General features: G+C 50.3%; 1 protein-coding gene across 1 annotated transcript in view; it reads right to left on the bottom strand.

Moving 5' to 3' along the window:
* abcb6b (ATP binding cassette subfamily B member 6 (LAN blood group) b) overlaps window positions 1–26,242 on the bottom strand; it is a 60,295-nt gene extending 34,053 nt beyond the window's left edge. The window contains exons 1-12 of the mRNA XM_031803374.1: window positions 26,017–26,242; window positions 22,223–22,315; window positions 19,427–19,619; window positions 19,014–19,135; window positions 17,139–17,248; window positions 16,937–17,002; window positions 16,260–16,385; window positions 15,183–15,259; window positions 14,626–14,689; window positions 9,161–9,246; window positions 8,240–8,297; window positions 7,550–7,654 (exon numbers count right to left, since the gene is read on the bottom strand). Of these exons, the coding sequence (XP_031659234.1) occupies window positions 7,550–7,654; window positions 8,240–8,297; window positions 9,161–9,246; window positions 14,626–14,689; window positions 15,183–15,259; window positions 16,260–16,385; window positions 16,937–17,002; window positions 17,139–17,248; window positions 19,014–19,135; window positions 19,427–19,619; window positions 22,223–22,315; window positions 26,017–26,215 (1,299 nt within the window). The 5' untranslated portion in view covers window positions 26,216–26,242. The remainder of the gene's footprint in view (window positions 1–7,549; window positions 7,655–8,239; window positions 8,298–9,160; window positions 9,247–14,625; window positions 14,690–15,182; window positions 15,260–16,259; window positions 16,386–16,936; window positions 17,003–17,138; window positions 17,249–19,013; window positions 19,136–19,426; window positions 19,620–22,222; window positions 22,316–26,016) is intronic.
* Window positions 26,243–26,712: the final 470 nt, after the last annotated feature.

Genomic DNA, 26,712 nt, shown 5'->3' with positions numbered 1-26,712 from the left:
TAGCCAGAGATGGTACAGATTAGGATTACAGAGAGAGGTCTAGGTCACCTATAGCCAGAGATGGTACAGATTAGGATTACAGAGAGAGGTCTAGGTCACCTATAGCCAGGGATGGTACAGATTAGGATTACAGAGAGAGGTCTAGGTCAACTATAGCCAGAGATGGTACAGATTAGGATTACAGAGAGAGGTCTAGGTCACCTATAGCCAGAGATGGTACAGACTAGGATTACAGAGAGAGGTCTGGGTCACCTATAGCCAGAGATGGTACAGATTAGGATTACAGAGAGAGGTCTGGGTCACCTATAGCCAGAGATGGTACAGATTAGGATTACAGAGAGAGGTCTGGGTCACCTATAGCCAGGGATGGTACAGATTAGGATTACAGAGAGAGGTCTGGGTCACCTATAGCCAGGGATGGTACAGATTAGGATTACAGAGAGAGGTCTGGGTCACCTATAGCCAGAGATGGTACAGATTAGGATTACAGAGAGAGGTCTGGGTCACCTATAGCCAGAGATGGTACAGACTAGGATTACAGAGAGAGGTCTGGGTCACCTATAGCCAGGGATGGTACAGATTAGGATTACAGAGAGAAGTCTGGGTCACCTATAGCCAGGGATGGTACAGATTAGGATTACAGAGAGAGGTCTGGGTCACCTATAGCCAGAGATGGTACAGATTAGGATTACAGAGAGAGGTCTGGGTCACCTATAGCCAGAGATGGTACAGACTAGGATTACAGAGAGAGGTCTGGGTCCCCTATAGCCAGAGATGGTACAGATTAGGATTACAGAGAGAGGTCTGGGTCACCTATAGCCAGAGATGGTACAGATTAGGATTACAGAGAGAGGTCTGGGTCACCTATAGCCAGATATGGTACAGACTAGGATTACAGAGAGAGGTCTGGGTCCCCTATAGCCAGAGATGGTACAGATTAGGATTACAGAGAGAGGTCTGGGTCACCTATAGCCAGAGATGGTACAGATTAGGATTACAGAGAGAGGTCTGGGTCACCTATAGCCAGGGATGGTACAGATTAGGATTACAGAGAGAGGTCTGGGTCACCTATAGCCAGGGATGGTACAGATTAGGATTACAGAGAGAGGTCTGGGTCACCTATAGCCAGAGATGGTACAGATTAGGATTACAGAGAGAGGTCTGGGTCACCTATAGCCAGGGATGGAACAGATTAGGATTACAGAGAGAGGTCTGGGTCACCTATAGCCAGGGATGGTACAGATTAGGATTACAGAGAGAGGTCTGGGTCACCTATAGCCAGGGATGGTACAGATTACGATTACAGAGAGAGATCTGGGTCACCTATAGCCAGGGATGGTACAGATTAGGATTACAGAGAGAGGTCTGGGTCACCTATAGCCAGGGATGGTACAGATTAGGATTACAGAGAGAGGTCTGGGTCACCTATAGCCAGAGATGGTACAGATTAGGATTACAGAGAGAGAGGTCTGGGTCACCTATAGCCAGGGATGGTACAGATTAGGATTACAGAGAGAGGTCTGGGTCACCTATAGCCAGGGATGGTACAGATTACGATTACAGAGAGAGATCTGGGTCACCTATAGCCAGGGATGGTACAGATTAGGATTACAGAGAGAGGTCTGGGTCACCTATAGCCAGGGATGGTACAGATTAGGATTACAGAGAGAGGTCTGGGTCACCTATAGCCAGAGATGGTACAGATTAGGATTACAGAGAGAGAGGTCTGGGTCACCTATAGCCAGGGATGGTACAGATTAGGATTACAGAGAGAGGTCTGGGTCACCTATAGCCAGGGATGGTACAGATTAGGATTACAGAGAGTAGGGTCTGGGTCACCTATAGCCAGGGATTGTACAGATTAGGATTACAGAGAGAGGTCTGGGTCACCTATAGCCAGGGATGGTACAGATTAGGATTACAGAGAGAGGTCTGGGTCACCTATAGCCAGGGATGGTACAGATTAGGATTACAGAGAGAGAGGTCTGGGTCACCTATAGCCAGGGATGGTACAGATTAGGATTACAGAGAGAGAGGTCTGGGTCACCTATAGCCAGGGATGGTACAGATTAGGATTACAGAGAGAGGTCTGGGTCACCTATAGCCAGGGATGGTACAGATTAGGATTACAGAGAGAGGTCTGGGTCACCTATAGCCAGAAATGGTACAGATTAGGATTACAGAGAGAGGTCTGGGTCACCTATAGCCAGGGATAGTACAGATTAGGATTACAGAGAGAGGTCTGGGTCACCTATAGCCAGGGATGTTACAGATTAGGATTACAGAGAGAGGTCTGGGTCACCTATAGCCAGGGATGGTACAGATTAGGATTACAGAGAGAGGTCTGGGTCACCTATAGCCAGGGATGGTACAGATTAGGATTACAGAGAGAGAGGTCTGGGTCACCTATAGCCAGGGATGGTACAGATTAGGATTACAGAGAGAGGTCTGGGTCACCTATAGCCAGGGATAGTACAGATTAGGATTACAGAGAGAGGTCTGGGTCACCTATAGCCAGGGATGGTACAGATTAGGATTACAGAGAGAGGTCTGGGTCACCTATAGCCAGGGATGGTACAGATTAGGATTACAGAGAGAGGTCTGGGTCACCTATAGCCAGGGATGGTACAGATTAGGATTACAGAGAGAGAGGTCTGGGTCACCTATAGCCAGGGATGGTACAGATTAGGATTACAGAGAGAGAGGTCTGGGTCACCTATAGCCAGGGATGGTACAGATTAGGATTACAGAGAGAGGTCTGGGTCACCTATAGCCAGGGATGGTACAGATTAGGATTACAGAGAGAGGTCTGGGTCACCTATAGCCAGGGATGGTACAGATTAGGATTACAGAGAGAGGTCTGGGTCACCTATAGCCAGGGATAGTACAGATTAGGATTACAGAGAGAGGTCTGGGTCACCTATAGCCAGGGATAGTACAGATTAGGATTACAGAGAGAGGTCTGGGTCACCTATAGCCAGGGATGGTACAGATTAGGATTACAGAGAGAGGTCTGGGTCACCTATAGCCAGGGATGGTACCGATTAGGATTACAGAGAGAGGTCTGGGTCACCTATAGCAAGTGATGGTACAGATTAGGATTACAGAGAGAGGTCTGGGTCACCTATAGCCAGGGATGGTACAGATTAGGATTACAGAGAGAGAGGTCTGGGTCACCTATAGCCAGGGATGGTACAGATTAGGATTACAGAGAGAGGTCTGGGTCACCTATAGCCAGGGATGGTACAGATTAGGATTACAGAGAGAGGTCTGGGTCACCTATAGCCAGGGATGGTACAGATTAGGATTACAGAGAGAGGTCTGGGTCACCTATAGCCAGGGATGGTACAGATTAGGATTACAGAGAGAGGTCTGGGTCACCTATAGCCAGGGATGGTACAGATTAGGATTACAGAGAGAGGTCTGGGTCACCTATAGCCAGGGATGGTACAGATTAGGATTACAGAGAGAGAGGTCTGGGTCACCTATAGCCAGGGATAGTACAGACTAGGATTACAGAGAGAGGTCTGGGTCACCTATAGCCAGGGATGGTACAGATTAGGATTACAGAGAGAGGTCTGGGTCACCTATAGCCAGGGATGGTACAGATTAGGATTACAGAGAGAGGTCTGGGTCACCTATAGCCAGGGATGGTACAGATTAGGATTACAGAGAGAGGTCTGGGTCACCTATAGCCAGGGATAGTACAGATTAGGATTACAGAGAGAGGTCTGGGTCACCTATAGCCAGGGATAGTACAGATTAGGATTACAGAGAGAGGTCTGGGTCACCTATAGCCAGGGATGGTACAGATTAGGATTACAGAGAGAGGTCTGGGTCACCTATAGCCAGGGATGGTACCGATTAGGATTACAGAGAGAGGTCTGGGTCACCTATAGCAAGTGATGGTACAGATTAGGATTACAGAGAGAGGTCTGGGTCACCTATAGCCAGGGATGGTACAGATTAGGATTACAGAGAGAGAGGTCTGGGTCACCTATAGCCAGGGATGGTACAGATTAGGATTACAGAGAGAGGTCTGGGTCACCTATAGCCAGGGATGGTACAGATTAGGATTACAGAGAGAGGTCTGGGTCACCTATAGCCAGGGATGGTACAGATTAGGATTACAGAGAGAGGTCTGGGTCACCTATAGCCAGGGATGGTACAGATTAGGATTACAGAGAGAGGTCTGGGTCACCTATAGCCAGGGATGGTACAGATTAGGATTACAGAGAGAGGTCTGGGTCACCTATAGCCAGGGATGGTACAGATTAGGATTACAGAGAGAGAGGTCTGGGTCACCTATAGCCAGGGATAGTACAGACTAGGATTACAGAGAGAGGTCTGGGTCACCTATAGCCAGGGATGGTACAGATTAGGATTACAGAGAGAGGTCTGGGTCACCTATAGCCAGGGATGGTACAGATTAGGATTACAGAGAGAGGTCTGGGTCACCTATAGCCAGGGATGGTACAGATTAGGATTACAGAGAGAGGTCTGGGTCACCTATAGCCAGGGATGGTACAGATTAGGATTACAGAGAGAGGTCTGGGTCACCTATAGCCAGGGATGGTACAGATTAGGATTACAGAGAGAGGTCTGGGTCACCTATAGCCAGGGATGGTACAGATTAGGATTACAGAGAGAGGTCTGGGTCACCTATAGCCAGAGATGGTACAGATTAGGATTACAGAGAGAGAGGTCTGGGTCACCTATAGCCAGAGATGGTACAGATTAGGATTACAGAGAGAGGTCTGGGTCACCTATAGCCAGAGATGGTACAGATTAGGATTACAGAGAGAGAGGTCTGGGTCACCTATAGCCAGAGATGGTACAGATTAGGATTACAGAGAGAGGTCTGGGTCCCCTATAGCCAGGGATGGTACAGATTAGGATTACAGAGAGAGGTCTGGGTCACCTATAGCCAGGGATGGTACAGATTAGGATTACAGAGAGAGGTCTGGGTCCCATAACTCAGCGGACAGGTTAGGACTATTTGTATTTTATTTAACCTTTATTTAACTAGGCAAGTGAGTTAAGAACAATTTCTTATTTACAATGATGGCCAAACACTAAACCTGACAACTCTGGGCCTATTGTGCGCCGCCCTATGGGACTCCCAATCACGGCCGGTTATGATACAGCCTGGAATTGAACCAGGGTCTGTTGTGACGCCTCTAACACTGAGATGCAGTAATATAGAATGCTGCGCCACTCGGAGCCCCTACAGGTCATACAGTGTAGCCTGCTCTGGCTAAAATGGAATACAGGGAGGGAGGGAGGGAGAGAGGGAGCGCACGCACGCACCCCCCCGCACGCACGACCCCGCCCTGTGCAACTGGGTCCTGGACTTCCTGACGGGCCGCCCCCAGGTGGTGAGGGTAGGCAATAACATCTCCACCACGCTGATTCTCAACACTGGGGCCCCACAAGGGTGCATTCTGAGCCCTCTCCTGTACTCCCTGTTCACCCACGACTGCGTGGCCACGCACGCCTCCAACTCAATCATCAAGTTTGCGGACGACACAACAGTGGTAGGCTTGATTACCAACAACGACGAGACGGCCTACAGGGAGGAGGTGAGGGCCCTCGGAGTGTGGTGTCAGGAAAATAACCTCACACTCAACGTCAACAAAACTAAGAAGATGATTGTGGACTTCAGGAAACAGCAGAGGGAACACCCCCCTATACACATCGATGGAACAGTAGTGGACAGGGTAGTAAGTTTTAAGTTCCTCGGCGTACACATCACAGACAAACTGAATTGGTCCACCCACACAGACCGCATCGTGAAGAAGGCGCAGCAGCGCCTCTTCAACCTCAGGAGGCTGAAGAAATTTGGCTTGTCACCAAAAGCACTCACAAACTTCTACAGATGCACAATCGAGAGCATCCTGTCGGGCTGTATCACCGCCTGGTACGGCAACTGCTCCGCCCACAACCGTAAGGCTCTCCAGAGGGTAGTGAGGTCTGCACAACGCATCACCGGGGGCAAACTACCTGCCCTCCAGGACACCTACACCACACGATGTCACAGGAAGGCCATAAAGATCATCAAGGACAACAACCACCCGAGCCACTGCCTGTTCACCCCGCTATCATCCAGAAGGCAAGGTCAGTACAGGTGCATCAAAGCTGGGACCGAGAGACTGAAAAACAGCTTCTATCTCAAGGCCATCAGACTGTTAAACAGCCACCACTAACATTGAGTGGCTGCTGCCAACACACTGACAATGACACTGACTCAACTCCAGCCACTTTAATAATGGGAATTGATGGGAAATGATGTAAATATATCACTAGCCACTTTAAACAATGCTACCTTATATAATGTTACTTACCCTACATTATTCATCTCATATGCATACGTATATACTGTACTCTATATCATCGACTGCATCCTTATGTAATACATGTATCACTAGCCACTTTAACTATGCCACTTTGTTTACATACTCATCTCATATGTATATACTGCACTCAATACCATCTACTGTATCTTGCCTATGCCGCTCTGTACCATCACTCATTCATATATCTTTATGTACATATTCTTTATCCCTTTACACTTGTGTCTATAAGACAGTAGTTTTGGAATTGTTAGCTAGATTACTTGTTGGTTATTACTGCATTGTCGGAACTAGAAGCACAAGCATTTCGCTACACTCGCATTAACATCTGCTCACCATGTGTATGTGAAAAATAAAATTTGATTTTATTTGATTTGACACACACACACACACACACACACACACACACACACCCTGGATATAGACCCTATAGAGTTAACTCACCCTGTATATAGACCCTAGAGTTAACTCACCCTGAATATAGACCCTATAGAGTTAACTCACCCTGTATATAGACCCTAGAGTTAACTCACCCTGAATATAGACCCTATAGAGTTAACTCACCCTGTATATAGACCCTAGAGTTAACTCACCCTGAATATAGACCCTATAGAGTTAACTCACCCTGTATATAGACCCTAGAGTTAACTCACCCTGAATATAGACCCTATAGAGTTAACTCACCCTGTATATAGACCCTAGAGTTAACTCACCCTGAATATAGACCCTATAGAGTTAACTCACCCTGTATATAGACCCTAGAGTTAACTCACCCTGAATATAGACCCTATAGAGTTAACTCACCCTGTATATAGACCCTAGAGTTAACTCACCCTGGATATAGCCTGGATATAGACCCTATAGAGTTAACTTACCCTGGATATAGACCCTATAGAGTTAACTCACCCTGAATATAGACCCTATAGAGTTAACTCACCCTGTATATAGACCCTATTGAGTTAACTCACCCTGTATATAGACCCTATAGAGTTAATTTACCATGGATATAGACCCTATAGAGTTAACTCACCCTGTATATCGACCCTATAGAGTTAATTTACCATGGATATAGACCCTATAGAGTTAACTCACCCTGGATATATCCTGTATATAGACCCTATATAGACCCTTTGATTTGATTTGATTTGATATAGAGTTAACTCACCCTGGATATAGACCCTATAGAGTTAACTCACCCTGGATATATCCTGTTCATCAATACGGATGCATCCTCCCTGGACGTCATAGAAGCGAAACAGCAGACGGAGGATAGTGCTTTTACCTGAACCAGACTGGCCCACCTGCAGACACACACAGGGAATGTGGATGTTAAATGTGGGTGTCTGGGTCTCCCAAAAGGGGAGGTAATGTGTCTGGGTCTCCCAAAAGGGGAGGTAATGTGTCTGGGTCTCCCAAAAGGGGAGGTCATGTGTCTGGGTCTCCCAAAAGGGGAGGTCATGTGTCTGGGTCTCCCAAAAGGGGAGGTCATGTGTCTGGGTCTCCCAAAAGGGGAGGTCATGTGTCTGGGTCTCCCAAAAGGGGAGGTCATGTGTCTGGGTCTCCCAAAAGGGGAGGTCATGTATCTGGGTCTCCCAAAAGGGGAGGTCATGTGTCTGGGTCTCCCAAAAGGGGAGGTCATGTGTCTGGGTCTCCCAAAAGGGGAGGTCATGTGTCTGGGTCTCCCAAAAGGGGAAGTCATGTGTCTGGGTCTCCCAAAAGGGGAGGTCATGTGTCTGGGTCTCCCAAAAGGGGAGGTCATGTGTCTGGGTCTCCCAAAAGGGGAGGTCATGTGTCTGGGTCTCCCAAAAGGGGAGGTCATGTGTCTGGGTCTCCTTTTAGTTCATGTTAGTCATGTAATGAAAGGCTATCTGAAGAGTTGAACATACCAGAGCAACAGTCTGGCCGGCCATCACAGTGAACGATATACCCCTGAGAATCACATTCCTGAGGACAGCAACACAGATACACAGTCCTACTTCATTTGATTAGGGTGCACACACATGCACACACAATGCCAAGAGTTTTACAGATTCTAAATTGACAGGTGAAGGGAAATGACAGGTTGATGCCTAGATGTAGTACAAGCTCTGTTCTGCTCTGTCCATGACCATCCATCTGCTAAATGTATGTATTGTCTGTCATGAGAGAATATGTCCATAACATCAGAGATAAACTACACACATTCTCATGACATCAGAGAGTAACTACACATTCTCATGACATCAGAGATTAACTACACATTCTCATGACATCAGAGAGTAACTACACACATTCTCATGACATCAGAGATTATCTAAACGTTCTCATAACAGAGATTAACTACACATTCTCATAATATCAGATTAACTACACATTCTCATGGCATCAGAGATTAACTACACATTCTCATGACATCAGAGATTAACCACACACATTCTCATGACATCAGAGATTAACCACACACATTCTCATGACATCAGAGATTAACTACACATTCTCATGACAGAGATTAACTACACATTCTCATGACATCAGAAATTCACTACACACATTCTCATGACAGAGATTAACTACACATTCTCATGACATCAGAGATTAACTACACATTCTCATGACAGAGATTAACTACACATTCTCATGACATCAGAAATTAACTACACATTCTCATGACATCAGAGATTAACTACACATTCTCATGACATCAGAGATTAACTACACACATTCTCATGACATCAGAGATTAACTACACACACTCTCTTGACATCAGAGATTAACTACACACATTCTCATGACATCAGAGATTAACTACACATGTTTTTATGACCTACCCCTCAGTGTAGCTGAAGCACACGTTCTGAAACTTCACCTCGCCAGTTGTCAACTGGAGGTCTGTGGCGCTGACATCGTCTTTCACCTGGACAAGACAACATGACAGGAAATGAGATCATCAGTGTGGTGAAACTCAGGGACTAGATGGTCTACTTCCTCCATGGATCAGGGTCTCAGGTCAAGCTGCACACAGTGGATCTCAGACATAACAACAATATAAAGCACCGCCTTGCAGTTACTGGCAAAGCATTTTTACCCTCCTCTCTCTTCACTCCTCTCTCTTCACTCCTCTCTCCACAGTCCCACAGCCCACAGTCTCACAGTCTCACAGCCCAGAGTCCCACAGCCCAGAGTCCCACAGTCCAGAGTCCCACAGCCCAGAGTCCCACAGCCCAGAGTCCCACAGCCCAGAGTCCCACAGTCTCACAGCCTAGAGTCCCACAGCCCAGAGTCCCACAGCCCAGAGTCCCACAGTCTCACAGCCTAGAGTCCCACAGCCCAGAGTCCCACAGCCCAGAGTCCCACAGTCTCACAGCCTAGAGTCCCACAGCCCAGAGTCCCACAGCCCAGAGTCCCACAGTCCAGAGTCCCACAGTCCCACAGCCCAGAGTCCCACAGTCTCACAGCCCAGAGTCCCACAGCCCAGAGTCCCACAGCCCACAGTCTCACAGTCTCACAGCCTAGAGTCCCACAGCCCAGAGTCCCACAGCCCAGAGTCCCACAGTCCAGAGTCCCACAGTCCAGAGTCCCACAGCCCAGAGTCCCACAGCCCAGAGTCCCACAGTCTCACAGCCTAGAGTCCCACAGCCCAGAGTCCCACAGCCCAGAGTCCCACAGTCTCACAGCCCACAGTCCCACAGCCCACAGTCCCACAGCCCAGAGTCTCACAGCCCACAGTCTCACAGCCCAGAGTCCCACAGCCCATAGTCCCACAGTCCAGAGTCCCACAGCCCAGATTCCCACAGCCCAGAGTCCCACAGTCTCACAGCCTAGAGTCCAACAGCCCAGAGTCCCACAGCCCAGAGTCCCACAGTCTCACAGCCCAGAGTCCCACAGCCCAGAGTCCCACAGCCCAGAGTCCCACAGTCTCACAGCCCAGAGTCCCACAGTCTCACAGCCTAGAGTCCCACAGCCCAGAGTCCCACAGCCCAGAGTCCCACAGTCTCACAGCCCAGAGTCCCACAGCCCAGAGTCCCACAGTCCCACAGCCCACAGTCTCACAGCCCAGAGTCCCACAGCCCAGAGTCCCACAGCCCAGAGTCCCACAGTCTCACAGCCTAGAGTCCCACAGCCCAGAGTCCCACAACCCAGAGTCCCACAGCCCAGAGTCCCACAGCCCAGAGTCCCACAGTCTCGAGTCTCACAGCCCAGAGTCCCACAGCCCAGAGTCCCACAGTCTCACAGCCTAGAGTCCCACAGCCCAGAGTCCCACAGCCCAGAGTCCCACAGTCCAGAGTCCCACAGTCCCACAGCCCAGAGTCCCACAACCCAGAGTCCCACAACCCAAAGTCCCACAGTCCAGAGTCCCACAGTCCCACAGCCCAGAGTCCCACAGCCCAGAGTCCCACAGCCCAGAGTCCCACAACCCAGAGTCCCACAGCCCAGAGTCCCACAGCCCAGAGTCCCACAGCCCAGAGTCCCACAGCCCAGAGTCCCACAACCCAGAGTCCCACAACCCAGAGTCCCAAAGCCCACAGTCCCACAGCCCCACAGCACCACAGTCCCACAGCCCAGAGTCCCACAGTCCCAAAGCCCACAGTCCCACAGCACTACAGTCCCACAGTCCCACAGCCCCACAGCACCACAGTCCCACAGTCCCACAGCACCGCAGTCCCACAGCACCACAGTCCCACAGCCCACAGTCCCACAGCACAACAGTCCCACAGCACCACAGCCCACAGCACTACAGTCCCACAGCACCACAGTCCCACAGTCCCACAGCACCACAGTCCCACAGCACCACAGTCCCACAGCCCACAGTCCCACAGCACAACAGTCCCACAGCACCACAGCCCACAGCACTACAGTCCCACAGCACCACAGTCCCACAGTCCCACAGCACCACAGTCCCACAGCCCAGAGTCCCACAGTCCCACAGCCCAGAGTCCCACAGTCCCACAGCCCAGAGTCCCACAGTCACACAGCAACACAGTCCACAGTCCCACAGCCCAAGGTCCCACAGTCCCACAACCCTGAGTCCCACAGCCCACAGCACCACAGTCCCACAGTCCCATAGCCCCACAGCCCACAGTCCACAGTCCCACAACCCCAAGCCAACAGTCCCACAGCCAACAGTCCCACAATCCCACAGCCCACAGTCCCATAGCCCACAGTTCACAGCCCACAGTCCCACAGCTCACAGTCCCACAGTTCACAGCCCCACAGCTCACAGTCCCATAGTTTACAGACTAACTGGGGAGAGTTTTCCCACAGAGAGGCCCTCCACAAGCCTCAGGGAGGGAGAGGGAGAGGGAACGGGAGCAGGAGTGGGAGAGGGAGACGGAGTGGGAGAGGGAGACGGAGTGGGAGAGGGAGAGGGAGAGGGAGCGGGAGAGGGAGACAGAGTGGAAGAGGGAGACGGAGTGGGAGAGGGAGCGGGAGAGGGAGAGGGAGACGGAGTGGGAGAGGGAGCGGGAGAGGGAGAGGGAGAGGGCGCGGGAGAGGGAGACGGAGCGGGAGAGGGAGAGGGAGAGGGAGACGGAGCGGGAGAGGGAGCGGGAGAGGGAGAGGGAGAGGGCGCGGGAGAGGGAGACGGAGCGGGAGAGGGAGCGGGAGAGGGAGATGGAGCAGGAGAGGGAGCGGGAGCGGGAGAGGGAGACGGAGTGGGAGAGGGAGACGGAGCGGGAGCGGGAGAGGGAAAGGGAGACGGAGAGGGAGACGGAGCGGGAGAGGGAGCGGGAGAGGGAGACGGAGAGGGAGACGGAGTGGGAGCGGGAGAGGGAGACGGAGCGGGAGAGGGAGATGGAGCGGGAGAGGGAGTGGGAGAGGGAGAGGGAGACAGAGTGGGAGAGGGAGACGGAGCGGGAGAGGGAGCGGGAGAGGGAGCGGGAGCGGGAGAGGGAGACGGAGCGGGAGAGGGAGCGGGAGAGGGAGAGGGAGACGGAGCGGGAGAGGGAGCGGGAGAGGGAGACGGAGCGGGAGAGGGAGATGGAGCGGGAGACAGAGAGGGGGGAGAGGGAGACGGAGAGGGAGAGGGAGACGGAGAGGGGGGAGAGGGAGACGGAGAGGGAGAGGGAGACGGAGAGGGAGACGGAGCAGGAGACAGAGATGGAGCGGGAGAGGGAGACGGAGAGGGGGGAGAGGGAGACGGAGAGGGAGAGGGAGACGGAGAGGGAGAGGGAGACGGAGAGGGGGGAGAGGGAGACGGAGAGGGAGAGGGAGCAGGAGACAGAGATGGAGCGGGAGAGGGAGACGGAGAGGGGGGAGAGGGAGACGGAGAGGGGGGAGAGGGAGACGGAGAGGGGGGAGAGGGAGACGGAGAGGGAGACGGAGCAGGAGACAGAGATGGAGCGGGAGAGGGAGACGGAGAGGGGGGAGAGGGAGACGGAGAGGGAGAGGGAGACGGAGAGGGGGAGAGGGAGACGGAGAGGGGGGAGAGGGAGACGGAGAGGGGGGAGAGGGAGACGGAGAGGGGGGAGAGGGAGACGGAGAGGGGGAGAGGGAGAGGGAGAGGGGGGAGAGGGAGGCGGAGCAGGAGACAGAGATGGAGCGGGAGAGGGAGACGGAGAGGGGGGAGAGGGAGACGGAGACAGAGATGGAGCGGGAGAGGGGGACGGAGACAGAGATGGAGCGGGAGAGGGGGACGGAGCGGGAGAGGGAGCAGGAGACAGAGATGGAGCGGGAGAGGGGGACGGAGAGGGGGGAGAGGGAGACGGAGAGGGGGGAGAGGGAGACGGAGAGGGGGGAGAGGGAGACGGAGAGGGGGGAGAGGGAGACGGAGCGGGCGAGGGAGCAGGAGACAGAGATGGAGCGGGAGAGGGGGACGGAGAGGGGGAGAGGGAGACGGAGAGGGGGGAGAGGGAGACGGAGAGGGGGAGAGGGAGACGGAGAGGGAGAGGGAGACGGAGAGGGGGGAGAGGGAGACGGAGAGGGAGAGGGAGACGGAGAGGGGGGAGAGGGAGACGGAGAGGGGGGAGAGGGAGACGGAGACAGAGATGGAGTGGGAGAGGGGGACGGAGACAGAGATGGAGCGGGAGAGGGGGACGGAGCGGGGGGAGAGGGAGACGGAGAGGGAGATGGAGCGGGAGACAGAGATGGAGCGGGAGAGGGGGACGGAGAGGGGGGAGAGGGAGACGGAGAGGGAGATGGAGCGGGAGACAGAGATGGAGCGGGAGAGGGAGACGGAGAGGGGGGAGAGGGAGAGGGAGCAGGAGACAGAGATGGAGATGGAGCGGGAGAGGGAGACGGAGAGGGGGGAGAGGGAGACGGAGAGGGGGGAGAGGGAGACGGAGCGGGCGAGGGAGCAGGAGACAGAGATGGAGCGGGAGAGGGGGACGGAGAGGGGGAGAGGGAGACGGAGAGGGGGGAGAGGGAGACGGAGAGGGGGGAGAGGGAGACGGAGAGGGGGGAGAGGGAGACGGAGCGGGGGGAGAGGGAGACGGAGAGGGGGGAGAGGGGGACGGAGAGGGGGGAGAGGGAGACGGAGACAGAGATGGAGCGAGAGAGGGAGACGGAGAGGGGGGAGAGGGAGACGGAGAGGGGGGAGAGGGAGACGGAGAGGGGGGAGAGGGAGACGGAGCGGGCGAGGGAGCAGGAGACAGAGATGGAGCGGGAGAGGGGGACGGAGAGGGGGGAGAGGGAGACGGAGAAGGGGGAGAGGGAGACGGAGAGGGGGGAGAGGGAGACGGAGAGGGGGGAGAGGGAGACGGAGACGGAGAGGGAGACGGAGACGGAGAGGGGGGAGAGGGAGACAGAGAGGGGGAGAGGGAGACGGAGAGGGGGGGAGAGGGAGACAGAGAGGGGGAAGAGGGAGACAGAGAGGGAGGAGAGTGAGACGGAGAGGGGGGAGAGGGAGCAGGAGACAGAGATGGAGCGGGAGAGGGAGACGGAGAGGGGGGAGAGGGAGACGGAGAGAGGGAGACGGAGAGGGGGGAGAGGGAGACGGAGAGGGGGAGAGGGAGACGGAGAGGGGGGAGAGGGAGACGGAGAGGGGGGAGAGGGAGACGGAGAGGGGGAGAGGGAGACGGAGAGGGGGGAGAGGGAGACGGAGAGGGGGGAGAGGGAGACGGAGAGGGGGGAGAGGGAGACGGAGAGGGAGGGCAGGAGCAGGAGACAGAGATGGAGCGGGAGAGGGAGACGGAGAGGGGGGAGAGGGAGACGGAGAGGGGGGGAGAGGGAGACGGAGAGGGAGGGCAGGAGCAGGGGCAAACACACGGACGGGGACACAAACACAAACCTGACCATGGCCTCAGCACTTTAAATGATAAACACGTCTCATTACCCCTCAGATACAGGAGTAACTCACCTCTTTGTGTTCTGTTAAGATCTTGAACATGTTCTCCATGTCAATAAAGGAACTCTGGATTAGTCTGTGGAGAGAATATGTTGAGTTATCCAGTAATGGAGGCATAGCGAAATGCATGTGACTGTCTCCCTTACAGTGAGATTGTAGATCTCACCTGTAATACGTACTAGACCAGGTGATCTCACCTGTAATATGTACCAGACCAGTTGATCTCACCTGTAATATGTACCAGACCAGTTGATCTCACCTGTAATATGTACCAGACCAGGTGATCTCACTTGTAATATGTACCAGACCAGTTGATCTAACCTGTAATATGTACCAGACCAGTTGATCTCACCTGTAATATGTACCAGACCAGTTGATCTCACCTGTAATATGTACCAGACCAGTTGATCTCACCTGTAATATGTACCAGACCAGTTGATCTCACCTGTAATATGTACCAGACCAGGTGATCTCACCTGTAATATGTACCAGACAAGTTGATCATACCTGTAAAATGTACCAGACCAGTTGATCTCACCTGTAATCTGTACCAGACCAGGTGATCTCACCTGTAATATGTACCAAACCAGTTGAGAGGAGTGTACAGCTGGATGATGTAGGTGCCAAACAGGACATAGTCACCAACCTAAGGAGAAGTGGGCAGACCAATAACACACAACCACATTCAATTCACTATCATCCCTGCTGACTAACACCCTGACTAACACCCTACTAACTAACACCCTGCTAACTAACACCCTGACCAACACCCTGCTGACTAACACCCTGCTGACTAACACCCTGACCAACACCCTGCTGACTAACACCCTGACAAACACCCTACTAACTAACACCCTGCTAACTAACACCCTGACCAACACCCTGACTAACACCCTGCTGACTAACACCCTGCTGACTAACACCCGGACTAACACCCTGCTGACTAACACCCTGCTGACTAACACTCTGCTGACTAACACCCTGACCAACACCCTGCTGACTAACACCCTGCTGACTAACACCCTGCTGACCAACACCCTGCTGACTAACACCCTGTGACTAACACCCTGCTGACTAACACTCTGCTGACTAACACCCTGACCAACACCCTGCTGACTAACACCCTGCTGACTAACACCCTGACCAACACCCTGCTGACTAACACCCTGACAAACACCCTACTAACTAACACCCTGCTAACTAACACCCTGACCAACACCCTGCTGACTAACACCCTGCTGACTAACACCCTGACTAACACCCTGACAAACACCCTACTAACTAACACCCTGCTAACTAACACCCTGACCAACACCCTGCTGACTAACACCCTGCTGACTAACACCCTGACCAACACCCTGCTGACTAACACCCTGACAAACACCCTACTAACTAACACCCTGCTAACTAACACCCTGACCAACACCCTGCTGACTAACACCCTGCTGACTAACACCCTGCTAACTAACACCCTGCTGACTAACACTCTGCTGACTAACACCCTGCTGACAAACACCCTGCTGACTAACACCCTGCTGACTAACACCCTGACTAACATTAAGAGAGATCACGTGTAAATAGAGAAGGAATCAGAGGATGCCAATGTGGTCTGATGTGAGCCCATATGAAGGTAGAGAAGACTGTACCTGGAACTGGCCTTCTGTGACCATGTAAGCACAGAGCAGAGAACCTGCTAATAGCCCTGAGCCAATGATCAGGTTCTGGGTCTGGTTCAGTAGGGCCAACGAGGCGTTGGTCTTCCACTCTGACTGCTGCAGACAGGACAGGGGAACACCAATCACCAGCTAGCTACCTCAACATCAACCAATCAGGACAGGGGAACACAATCACCAGCTAGCTACCTCAACTTTAACCAATCAGAACAGGGGGACACAATCACCAGCCAGCTACCTCAACATCAACCAATCAGGACAGAGGAGCACAATCCTCAGCTAGCTACCTCAACACTCAACCAATCAGGAAAGGGGAGTCCAATCATCAGCTAGCTTCCTCAAAATCAACCAATCAGGACAAGAGAGCACAATCCTCAGCTAGCTACCTCAACATCAACCAATCAGGACAGGAGAGCACAATCCTCAGCTAGCTACCTCAACATCAACCAATCAGGACAGGAGAGCACAATCCTCAGCTAGCTACCTTAACATCAACCAATCAGGACAGGAGAGCACAATCCTCAGGTAGCTACCTCAACATCAACCAATCAGGAGAGCACAATATCTAAATCTCAGATTTTATAGATGTCAATACCCCAACAGCAGGACCTGGAGATTGTAAAGTCAGGGAATGTTCGATATCCTTTTACCTGGTACTTCAGAATTGCCTCCTCGAAGCAGGTCACTTCATACCCCTCAGCATTGTAATATTTCACCTGCAACAAAAGGTTTGACTGAAAGCAGGGTTTATCTGGGTAGTAAGCTGTAGAGGAGGTTGGGATGTGAAAAGGGGTCTGGGTAAAGTTTAGGTTTGGGGTTAGCAGGGGGTATTGGATATGGCTCAGTCAGTACCGTCTCAAAGTTGAGCAGCGAGTCCACAGCCTTAGACTTGGCGTTGTTGTCCTGAGTGTTCATGTCTCGTCTGTACTTGGTCCTCCACTCAGTGATCAGGATGGTGAAAGCTGGGGAATAAAATCTGCTTTCAGAGGACAACCTGGGCTCCAAACCAGGGACCCTCTGAACACCTCGACCACTGTCACCCACAATGCATCGTTATCTGGAGACATCGAGGGTGACAGAAACTCTAGTTCTACGGGCTGGATACGTTGAGGGTGACAGAAACTCTAGTTCTACGGGCTGGAGACATCGAGGGTGACAGAAACTTTAGATCTACGGGTTCAATACATCGAGGGTGACAGAAACTCTAGTTCTACGGGCTGGATACGTCGAGGGTGACAGAAACTCTAGTTCTACGGGCTGGATACGTCGAGGGTGACAGAAACTCTAGTTCTACGGGCTGGAGACATTGAGGGTGACAGAAACTTTAGATCTACGGGTTCAATACATCGAGGGTGACAGAAACTCTAGTTCTATGGGCTGGATACGTCGAGGGTGACAGAAACTCTAGTTCTACGGGCTGGATACGTCGAGGGTGACAGAAACTCTAGTTCTACGGGCTGGAGACATCGAGGGTGACAGAAACTTTAGATCTACGGGTTCAATACATCGAGGGTGACAGAAACTCTAGTTCTACGGGCTGGATACGTCGAGGGTGACAGAAACTCTAGTTCTACGGGCTGGATACGTTGAGGGTGACAGAAACTCTAGTTCTACGGGCTGGAGACATCGAGGGTGACAGAAACTTTAGATCTACGGGTTCAATACATCGAGGGTGACAGAAACTCTAGTTCTACGGGCTGGATACGTCGAGGGTGACAGAAACTCTAGTTCTACGGGCTGGATACGTCGAGGGTGACAGAAACTCTAGTTCTACGGGCTGGAGACATCGAGGGTGACAGAAACTTTAGATCTACGGGTTCAATACATCGAGGGTGACAGAAACTCTAGTTCTACGGGCTGGATACGTCGAGGGTGACAGAAACTCTAGTTCTACGGGCTGGATACGTCGAGGGTGACAGAAACTCTAGTTCTACGGGCTGGATACGTCGAGGGTGACAGAAACTCTAGTTCTATGGGCTGGATACGTCGAGGGTGACAGAAACTCTAGTTCTACGGGCTGGAGACATCGAGGGTGACAGAAACTCTAGTTATACGGGCGGAGACGTCGAGGGTGACAGAAACTCTAGTTATACGGGCGGAGACGTCGAGGGTGACAGAAACTCTAGTTATACGGGCGGAGACGTCGAGGGTGACAGAAACTCTAGTTCTATGGGCTGGATACGTTGAGGGTGACAGAAACTCTAGTTCTACGGGCTGGAGACATCGAGGGTGACAGAAGCTCTAGTTCTACGGGCGGAGACGTTGAGGGTGACAGAAACTCTAGTTCTATGGGCTGGAGACATCGAGGGTGACAGAAACTTTAGATCTACGGGTTCAATACGTCGAGGGTGACAGAAACTCTAGTTCTACAGGCTGGATACGTTGAGGGTGACAGAAACTCTAGTTCTACGGGTTGGAGACGTCATGACGGCCACTACTTGTGCACACACAACTAACTAGCTAGTGATTCCACACAACTAACTAGTTAGTGATTCCACACAACTAACTAGTTAGTGATTCCACACAACTAACTAGCTAGCGATGCCACACAACTAATTAGCTAGCGATTCCACACAACTAACTAGTTAGTGATTCCACACAACTAACTAGTTAGTGATTCCACACAACTAACTAGCTAGCAATGCCACACAACTAACTAGCTAGCAATGCCACACAACTAATTAGCTAGCGATTCCACATCAGCTAAACCTGAATTAGTCAACTCACTGAGGTAGATCAGCAAGCAGATGAAGACGATGAGGCCGAACAAGGCACTGAAGTAGGATACAAAGTAGAGGATGGCGATGACTATATCAGCGATGGTGGGCAGGATACTGAAGATGATGTAGCTGAGGAGAGAGAGAGGGGAGATAGGGTGGCAGGATACTGAAGATGATGTAGCTGAGGAGAGAGAGGGGAGAGAGGGTGGCAGGATACTGAAGATGATGTAGCTGAGGAGAGAGAGGGGAGAGAGGGTGGCAGGATACTGAAGATGATGTAGCTGAGGAGAGAGAGGGGAGAGAGAGTGGCAGGATACTGAAGATGATGTAGCTGAGGGGAGAGAGGGGAGAGAGGCTGGCAGGATACTGATAGGATGGATTGAGCTGATATGGGTTAGTGTGTGTGTGGAGGGGGTGTACCTGAGCAGGTTGTTGATAGAAGATGTTCCTCGGTCTACACTACTCAGAACGTCCCCAGTGTGTCTCCCCAGGTGCCAGCGCAACGACAGGGAGTGGAGGTGACCAAACAGACGGACCTGAACCACCCTACTGGTGTACTGCTGGACCTGCGTCCACAGGAAGGACCTCAGGTTACTGATAAACCCTGATGTACCTGGGGAGGGAGGGAGGGAGGGAGGGAGGGAGGGAGGGAGGGAGGGAGGGAGGGAGGGAGGGAGGGAGGGAGGGAGGGAGGGAGGGAGGGAGGGAGGGAGGCAAAGAGAGAGAGTCAAATCCAGCCAGTGAGAGACTCAGAGGAAGCCATTAATAGGTAACAGTAGCCATTAATAGGTAACAGTAGCCATTAATAGGTAACAGGAGCCATGAATAGATTACAGAGGTCATTAATAGGTAACGGTGGCCATGAATAGGTAACAGAAGCCATTAATAGGCCATTAATAGGTAACAGTGGTCATTAATAGGCCATTAATAGGTAACAGTAGCCATTAGTTGGTAACAGTATCCTTTAGTTGGTAACAGTGGTCATTAATAGGTAACAGCAGCCATTAGTTGGTAACAGTGGTCATTAATAGGTAACAGTAGCCATTAGTAGGTAACAGTAGCCATTAGTAGGTAACAGTAGCCATTAGTAGGTAACAGTAGCCATGAATAGGTAACAGTGGCCATTAATAGGTAACAGTAGCCATTAATAGGTAACAGTAGCCATTAGTTGGTAACAGTAGCCATTAATAGGTAACAATGGCCATTAATAGGTAACAGTAGCCATTAATAGGTAACAGTAGCCATTAATAGGTATCAGTAGCCATTAATAGGTAACAGTAGCCATTAATAGGTAACAGTAGCCATTAATAGGTAACAGTGTGCATTAATAGGTAACAGTAGCTATTAATAGGCCATTAATAGGTAACTGTGTTAATAGGCCATTAATAAGTAACAGTAGCCATTAATAGGTAACAGTGGCCATTAATATGCCATTAATAGGTAACAGTAGCCATTAGTTGGTAACAGTAGCCATTAATATGTAACAGTAGCCATTAGTTGGTAACAGTAGCCATTAGTTGGTAACAGCAGGCATGAATAGGTAACAGTAGCCATTCATAGGTAACAGTAGCCATTAATAGGTAACAGTAGCCATTAATAGCTAACAGTAGCCATTAATAGCTAACAGTAGCCATTAGTTGGTAACAGTAGCTATGAATAGGTAACAGTAGCCATTAGTTGGTATCAGTAGTCATTAATAGCTAACAGTAGCCATTAGTTGGTAACAGTAGCCAATAATAGGTAACAGTGGCCATTGATAGGCCATTAATAGGTAACAGTTGCCATGAATAGGTAACAGTAGCCATTAGTAGGTAACAGTGGCCATTAGTTGGTAACAGTAGCCATTAATAGGTAACAGTGGCCATTAATAGGCCATTAATAGGTAACAGTAGCCATTAATAGGTAACTGTGGTCATTAATAGGCCATTAATAGGTAACAGTAGCCATTAATAGGTAACAGTGGCCATTAATATGCCATTAATAGGTAACAGTAGCCATTAGTTGGTAACAGTAGCCATTAATAGGTAACAGTAGCCATGAATAGGTAACAGTAGCCATTAGTTGGTAACAGTAGCCATTAATAGGTAACAGTGGCCATTGATAGGCCATTAATAGGTAACAGTAGCCATTAGTAGGTAACAGTAGCCATTAGTAGGTAACAGTAGCCATTAATAGGTAACAGTAGCCATTAGTAGGTAACAGTATCCATTAGTAGGTAACAGTGGCCATTAGTAGGTAACAGTAGCCATTAGTTGGTAACAGTAGCCATTAATAGGTAACAGTAGCCATTAGTTGGTAACAGTAGCCATTAGTTGGTAACAGTATCCATTAGTAGGTAACAGTGGCCATTAGTTGGTAACAGTATCCATTAGTAGGTAACAGTGGCCATTAGTAGGTAACAGTGGCCATTCGTTGGTAACAGTAGCCATTAATAGGTAAAAGTAGCCATTAGTAGGTAACAGTGGCCATTAGTTGGTAACAGTAGCCATTAATAGGTAACAGTAGCCATTAGTAGGTAACAGTGGCCATTAGTTGGTAACAGTAGCCATTAATAGGTAACAGTAGCCATTAATAGGTAACAGTAGCCATTAGTAGGTAAAGTTGATAACAGTAGCCATTAGTAGGTAACAGTTTCCATTAGTAGGTAAAGTTGGTAACCGTAGCCATTAGTAGGTAACAGTATCCATTAGTAGGTAACAGTGGCCATTAGTTGGTAACAGTATCCATTAGTAGGTAACAGTGGCCATTAGTAGGTAACAGTGGCCATTCGTTGGTAACAGTAGCCATTAATAGGTAAAAGTAGCCATTAGTAGGTAACAGTGGCCATTAGTTGGTAACAGTAGCCATTAATAGGTAACAGTAGCCATTAGTAGGTAACAGTGGCCATTAGTTGGTAACAGTAGCCATTAATAGGTAACAGTAGCCATTAATAGGTAACAGTAGCCATTAGTAGGTAAAGTTGGTAACAGTAGCCATTAGTAGGTAACAGTATCCATTAGTAGGTAACAGTGGCCATTAGTAGGTAACAGTGGCCATTAGTTGGTAACAGTAGCCATTAATAGGTAACAGTAGCCATTAGTTGGTAACAGTATCCATTAGTAGGTAACAGTGGCCATTAGTAGGTAACAGTGGCCATTAGTTGGTAACAGTAGCCATTAATAGGTAACAGTAGCCATTAGTAGGTAACAGTGATCGGAGTGTCCTGTTATTCCTCACCTGCCCCTCCACCCTGGAGGAACTTGAGCAGGACATAAATACACACGGTGGTGGCCAGGGTCCTCCAGCTGCTGCCATCAGACAGATTATTCACTAGGCAGACACAGAGGCAGATTATTAATTAGACAGACACATAGGACAGACACACAGGGACAGATTATTCACTAGACAGACACACAGGGAAGATATTGTCGCTGTTTGATAAAAACCTCATCTCCAAAACAGAAACTTTTCAAGTTTCCCGTTAAACTAACATGCAATTAGGAAACTTCAGAAGATACTTTAAATACATTTTCTTAGTCATGAAATCGACTCGTAGCATATTAAAAATGAAAATATACAACACTCAAAGACTAAATAGAGTAGGGAGCAGACTGGTTCATCTGAAATACTCCTTTAACTTATAAACGCAATCTCAACCACACTGCCCTAACCCATCTGGACAAGAGGAATACCTATGTGAGAATGCTGTTCATCGACTACAGCTCAGCATTTAACACCATAGTACCCTCCAAACTCGTCCCTGGGTCTCAACCCCGCCCTGTGCAACTGGGTACTGGACTTCCTGACGGGCCGTCCCCAGGTGGTGAAGGTAGGAAACAACATCTCCACCCCGCTGATCCTCAACACTGGGGCCCCACAAGGGTGCGTTCTGAGCCCTCTCCTGTACTCCCTGTTCACCCACGACTGCGTGGCCATGCACGCCTCCAATTCAATCATCAAGTTTGCGGACGACACTACAGTGGTAGGCTTGATTACCAACAATGACGAGACGGCCTACAGGGAGGAGGTGAGGGCCCTCGGAGTGTGGTGTCAGGAAAATAACCTCACACTCAACGTCAACAAAACAAAGGAGATGATTGTGGACTTCAGGAAACAGCAGAGGGAGCACCCCCCCTATCCACATCGATGGGACAGTGGTGGAGAGGGTAGTAAGTTTTAAGTTCCTCAGCGTACACATCACGGACAAACTGAATTGGTCCACCCACACAGACCGCATCGTGAAGAAGGCGCAGCAGCGCCTCTTCAACCTCAGGAGGCTGAAGAAATTCGGCTTGTCACCAAAAGCACTCACAAACTTCTACAGATGCATAATCAAGAGCATCCTGTCGGGCTGTATCACTGCCTGGTACGGCAACTGCTCCGCCCACAACCGTAAGGCTCTCCAGAGGGTAGTGAGGTCTGCACAACGCATCACCGGGGGCAAACTACCTGCCCTCCCGGACACCTACACCACCCGATGTCACAGGAAGGCCATAAAGACAACAACCACCCGAGCCACTGCCTGTTCACCCCGCTATCATCCAGAAGGCGAGGTCAGTACAGGTGCATCAAAGCTGGGACCGAGACTGAAAAACAGCTTCTATCTCAAGGCCATCAGACTGTTAAACAGCCACCACTAACATTGAGTGGCTGCTGCCAACACACTGACTCAACTCCAGCCACTTCAATAATGGGAATTGATGGAAATTGATGTAAAATATATCACTAGCCACTTTAAACAATGCTACCTAATATAATGTTTACATACCCTACATTACTCATCTCATATGCATATGTATATACTGTACTCTATATCATCTACTGCATCCTTATGTAATACATGTATCACTAGCCACTTTAACTATGCCACTTTGTTTACATACTCATCTCATATGTATATACTGTACTCGATACCATCTACTGTATCTTGCCTATGCCGCTCTGTACCATCACTCATTCATATATCTTTATGTAAATATTCTTTATCCCTTTACACTTGTGTGTATAAGGTAGTAGTTGTGGAATTGTTAGTTAGATTACTCATTGGTTATTACTGCATTGTCGGAACTAGAAGCACAAGCATTTCGCTACACTCGCATTAACATCTGCTAACCATGTGTATGTGACAAATAAATTAGATTTGATTTTAAACGTAGAACAAGAGATTTGCAGAACAAAATGGTGACTGATTTTGGTATCACATAAAAGGTTGACAAACGGTGCCAGCCAATAGCTACCAGACAGTGAGAGTTACCAGTTCTTTGGGAAGCAGTGTTTCAGAACCCTAGGGGTTCATTGTCATTCATACCCATTAGGACTGAGAATCAGCACCACATGAATGGAGAGAATAAAAGAACAATCAAACCTGGAGCCCACAGAGGGAAAGTACCCCTTTATGTCTTGTTGGGGGGGACAGGATGGAGGGGAGGAGAGGGAGGGTAAAGGGAGACGAGGGGTGCGGATTTTTTAGCCTTGGCACGGGGTCGGAGAGGGCCAGGAACAAAACTGCCCTTGTAGCAGCATGTTAAGTCCTCTAAAAGCCCCATAATCATGACTGGCAAGGTGAGTGACCTCCCACACTATATACAGTGGCACAACTTTCACTGGGGACGGGGGGGACGTCCCCCCATGGCAAGGTGAGTGACCTCCCACACTATATACAGTGGCGCAACTTTCACTGGGGACGGGGGGGACGTCCCCCCATGGCAAGGTGAGTGACCTCCCACACTATATACAGTGGCGCAACTTTCACTGGGGACGGGGGGGATGTCCCCCCATGGCAAGGTGAGTGACCTCCCACACTATATACAGTGGCGCAACTTTCACTGGGGATGGGGGGGACGTCCCCCCATGGCAAGGTGAGTGATCTCCCACACTATATACAGTGGCGCAACTTTCACTGGGACGGGGGGGACGTCCCCCCATGGCAAGGTGAGTGATCTCCCACACTATATACAGTGGCGCAACTTTCACTGGGGACGGGGGGGACGTCCCCCCATGGCAAGGTGAGTGACCTCCCACACTATATACAGTGGCGCAACTTTCACTGGGGACGGGGGGGACGTCCCCCCATGGCAAGGTGAGTGACCTCCCACACTATATACAGTGGCGCAACTTTCACTGGGGATGGGGGGGACGTCCCCCCTACATTCTGAAATTGTATTTTTGGAGTAGGGGACAGACAGTCTCACCTATGTTTTTGGAGTAGGGGACAGACAGTCTCACCTATGTTTTTGGAGTAGGGGACAGACAGTCTCACCTATGTTTTTGGAGTAGGGGACAGACAGTCTCACCTATGTTTTTGGAGTAGGGGACAGGCAGTCTCACCTATGATTTTGGAGTAGGGGACAGACAGTCTCACCTATGTTTTTGGAGTAGGGGACAGTCAGTCTCACCTATGTTTTTGGAGTAGGGGACAGTCTCACCTATGGTTTTGGAGTAGGGGACAGTCTCACCTATGTTTTTGGAGTAGGGGACAGTCTCACCTATGTTTTTGGAGTAGGGGACAGTCTCACCTATGTTTTTGGAGTAGGGGACAGTCTCACCTATGTTTTTGGAGTAGGGGATAGTCTCACCTATGTTTTTGGAGTAGGGGACAGACAGTCTCACCTATGTTTTTGGAGTAGGGGACAGACAGTCTCACCTATGTTTTTGGAGTAGGGGACAGTCTCACCTATGTTTTTGGAGTAGGGGACAGACAGTCTCACCTATGTTTTTGGAGTAGGGGACAGTCTCACCTATGTTTTTGGAGTAGGGGACAGTCTCACCTATGTTTTTGGAGTAGGGGACAGACAGTCTCACCTATGTTTTTGGAGTAGGGGACAGTCTCACCTATGTTTTTGGAGTAGGGGACAGACAGTCTCACCTATGTTTTTGGAGTAGGGGTCAGACAGTCTCACCTATGTTTTTGGAGTAGGGGACAGACAGTCTCACCTATGTTTTTGGAGTAGGGGACAGACAGTCTCACCTATGTTTTTGGAGTAGGGGACAGTCTCACTTATGTTTTTGGAGTAGGGGACAGACAGTCTCACCTATGTTTTTGGAGTAGATGGGGACGAAGACGTTGATGACCCTTTCCATGGCCAGTAGGGCCAGACAGAGCAGGACCATTACCTGAAGAGGCAGGCTGCCTCGGGGCCACAGGTAAGGGGCCAGGAGACGCACCTTCTGCCCAAAACCATGCCATGTTGACACGGTCTGGGACGACTTGGATGTGGATGGGAAGGACATAGATGGAGGCTCACTGGCTTTCTGTTGTCTTCTATTGTCAGGCTGTAGAGGGAAGAGTGACACTTTTTTTTAGGAAACAAAGTAACAAATGCCTTTCAGCGTACTACAACTGTTGAAGCTCGCCGTAAGAACACTGATGTGTAATGCATTAAAAAACAAAACAAAATGAACAGGTTAACCAATGACAAAATACACCGTTATCATCCATCGTGTCATATTTCCAGGCATTATACTTGTATGCCTAACAATGGAAATAAATTGATGTTTACCTCAATAGTCAGAGTAATTCCATCTCCTTTTGCATCTTGATGTGCCATTTGATAAACTGAACTAGAGGACTTGTTCCTCGTGCCTCCAGCTCTGACTAATGTTCAACAGTGGGTCGCCTGCAGGCCACATACCGATGTTACCAAGTTGCTGGGCTTTTTTTTCCTTTTTTTTTTTGGCAAACTGCACCGTCAGCACGTTCTGCGTTCTAAACTTCCACACGGCACTCA

This window comes from Oncorhynchus kisutch, linkage group LG2 (genome assembly GCF_002021735.2).
Source record: "Oncorhynchus kisutch isolate 150728-3 linkage group LG2, Okis_V2, whole genome shotgun sequence".
NCBI lineage: Eukaryota > Metazoa > Chordata > Actinopteri > Salmoniformes > Salmonidae > Oncorhynchus > Oncorhynchus kisutch.
Note: the sequence above shows the minus strand (reverse complement) of the source record. Positions and strands in the feature narration are given on the sequence as shown.